This window comes from Volvox carteri (assembly GCF_000143455.1).
Source record: "Volvox carteri f. nagariensis unplaced genomic scaffold VOLCAscaffold_1475, whole genome shotgun sequence".
Taxonomy (NCBI): domain Eukaryota; kingdom Viridiplantae; phylum Chlorophyta; class Chlorophyceae; order Chlamydomonadales; family Volvocaceae; genus Volvox; species Volvox carteri.
The window spans coordinates 1-848 of NW_003308585.1; the positions used below are offsets into that span (position 1 = coordinate 1).

Below are 848 nucleotides of genomic sequence, written 5' to 3' on the forward strand. Positions count from 1 at the left end.
CTGAGGATCCCCATCGTGTTCGCTGGTGTGGGAGATGTCTTTAACCATTATCCTCTTTTTCCAGCTCTAACAGGAGCCGCGCCACGAATACGTTTCATCGCACATGACCACAATTCTGAGCCATATGTAGCATACATATGTGTGTAGGTTACGTTAACCGTTTTCCCCAGCCCAGCCGCAGAACCTCCTCGTGGATGGCGGTCAGCATGCGACACAACTGCGAGTCGCCGCGCTGCTCGCAGGCACGGATGAAGCCCGCCAGAGTGGTGAGGAAGTTGGCGTCCAGGAAGTCAAGGCGCCGCGCCACAGCTTCGCGCACAGCCACTAGCTCAGTCTGATCGGCGCGGTCGTTTTGGATGTAGGCAACGGCCTCTGAGACAAACAGCTCGCGCGTCACCTCGTTGACGATCTCGCCCACCATCGCTGCCGCGCGCTCCACATTTGCTGTGATTTCGGCACGCTTTTGGGCTGCATCTGGTTGGGATGACGAGGATGGTCCGGTGGGATTCGGTCCCGGTGCGGCGCTGAACAAAACGCCGGAGCGGCGCCCCGAAAGGCAAGGGCGGCGAGTCGGCGGCGTCGAGGGAAGCGGGACGGCTTGCCGGGGAGCTCCAGCATCACGCCTGACCCATGGCTGGTTAGGAGGGTAGAGGACGACTTGGTGCATGCCTCGGCGGGAAAAAGTTAGTTTCGGCTGACAGCCGGAACACTGTTCAGAAGCCGAGTGGTCGAAAAAGTAGTACTGTTTGTGCTCCCAAATGCAAATTATCCTATTACCATATTTGCGGGTCCACCTAAGACAATTGTCATAGCCACAATAATGTTCGTATTGTGAGGTATGGGTCCTT

The 848-nt window shown here is 57.2% G+C and overlaps 1 protein-coding gene across 1 annotated transcript; it reads right to left on the reverse strand.

Annotated features, from left to right (window-relative positions):
• Positions 1-148: 148 nt before the first annotated feature.
• VOLCADRAFT_108806 (uncharacterized protein) lies at positions 149-751 on the reverse strand (the record flags this gene model as incomplete). Its single annotated transcript, XM_002959922.1, has 1 exon — positions 149-751. The coding sequence occupies exon 1, from the start codon at positions 665-667 to the stop codon at positions 149-151; it is 519 nt and encodes a 172-aa protein (XP_002959968.1). The 5' UTR covers positions 668-751.
• Positions 752-848: the final 97 nt, after the last annotated feature.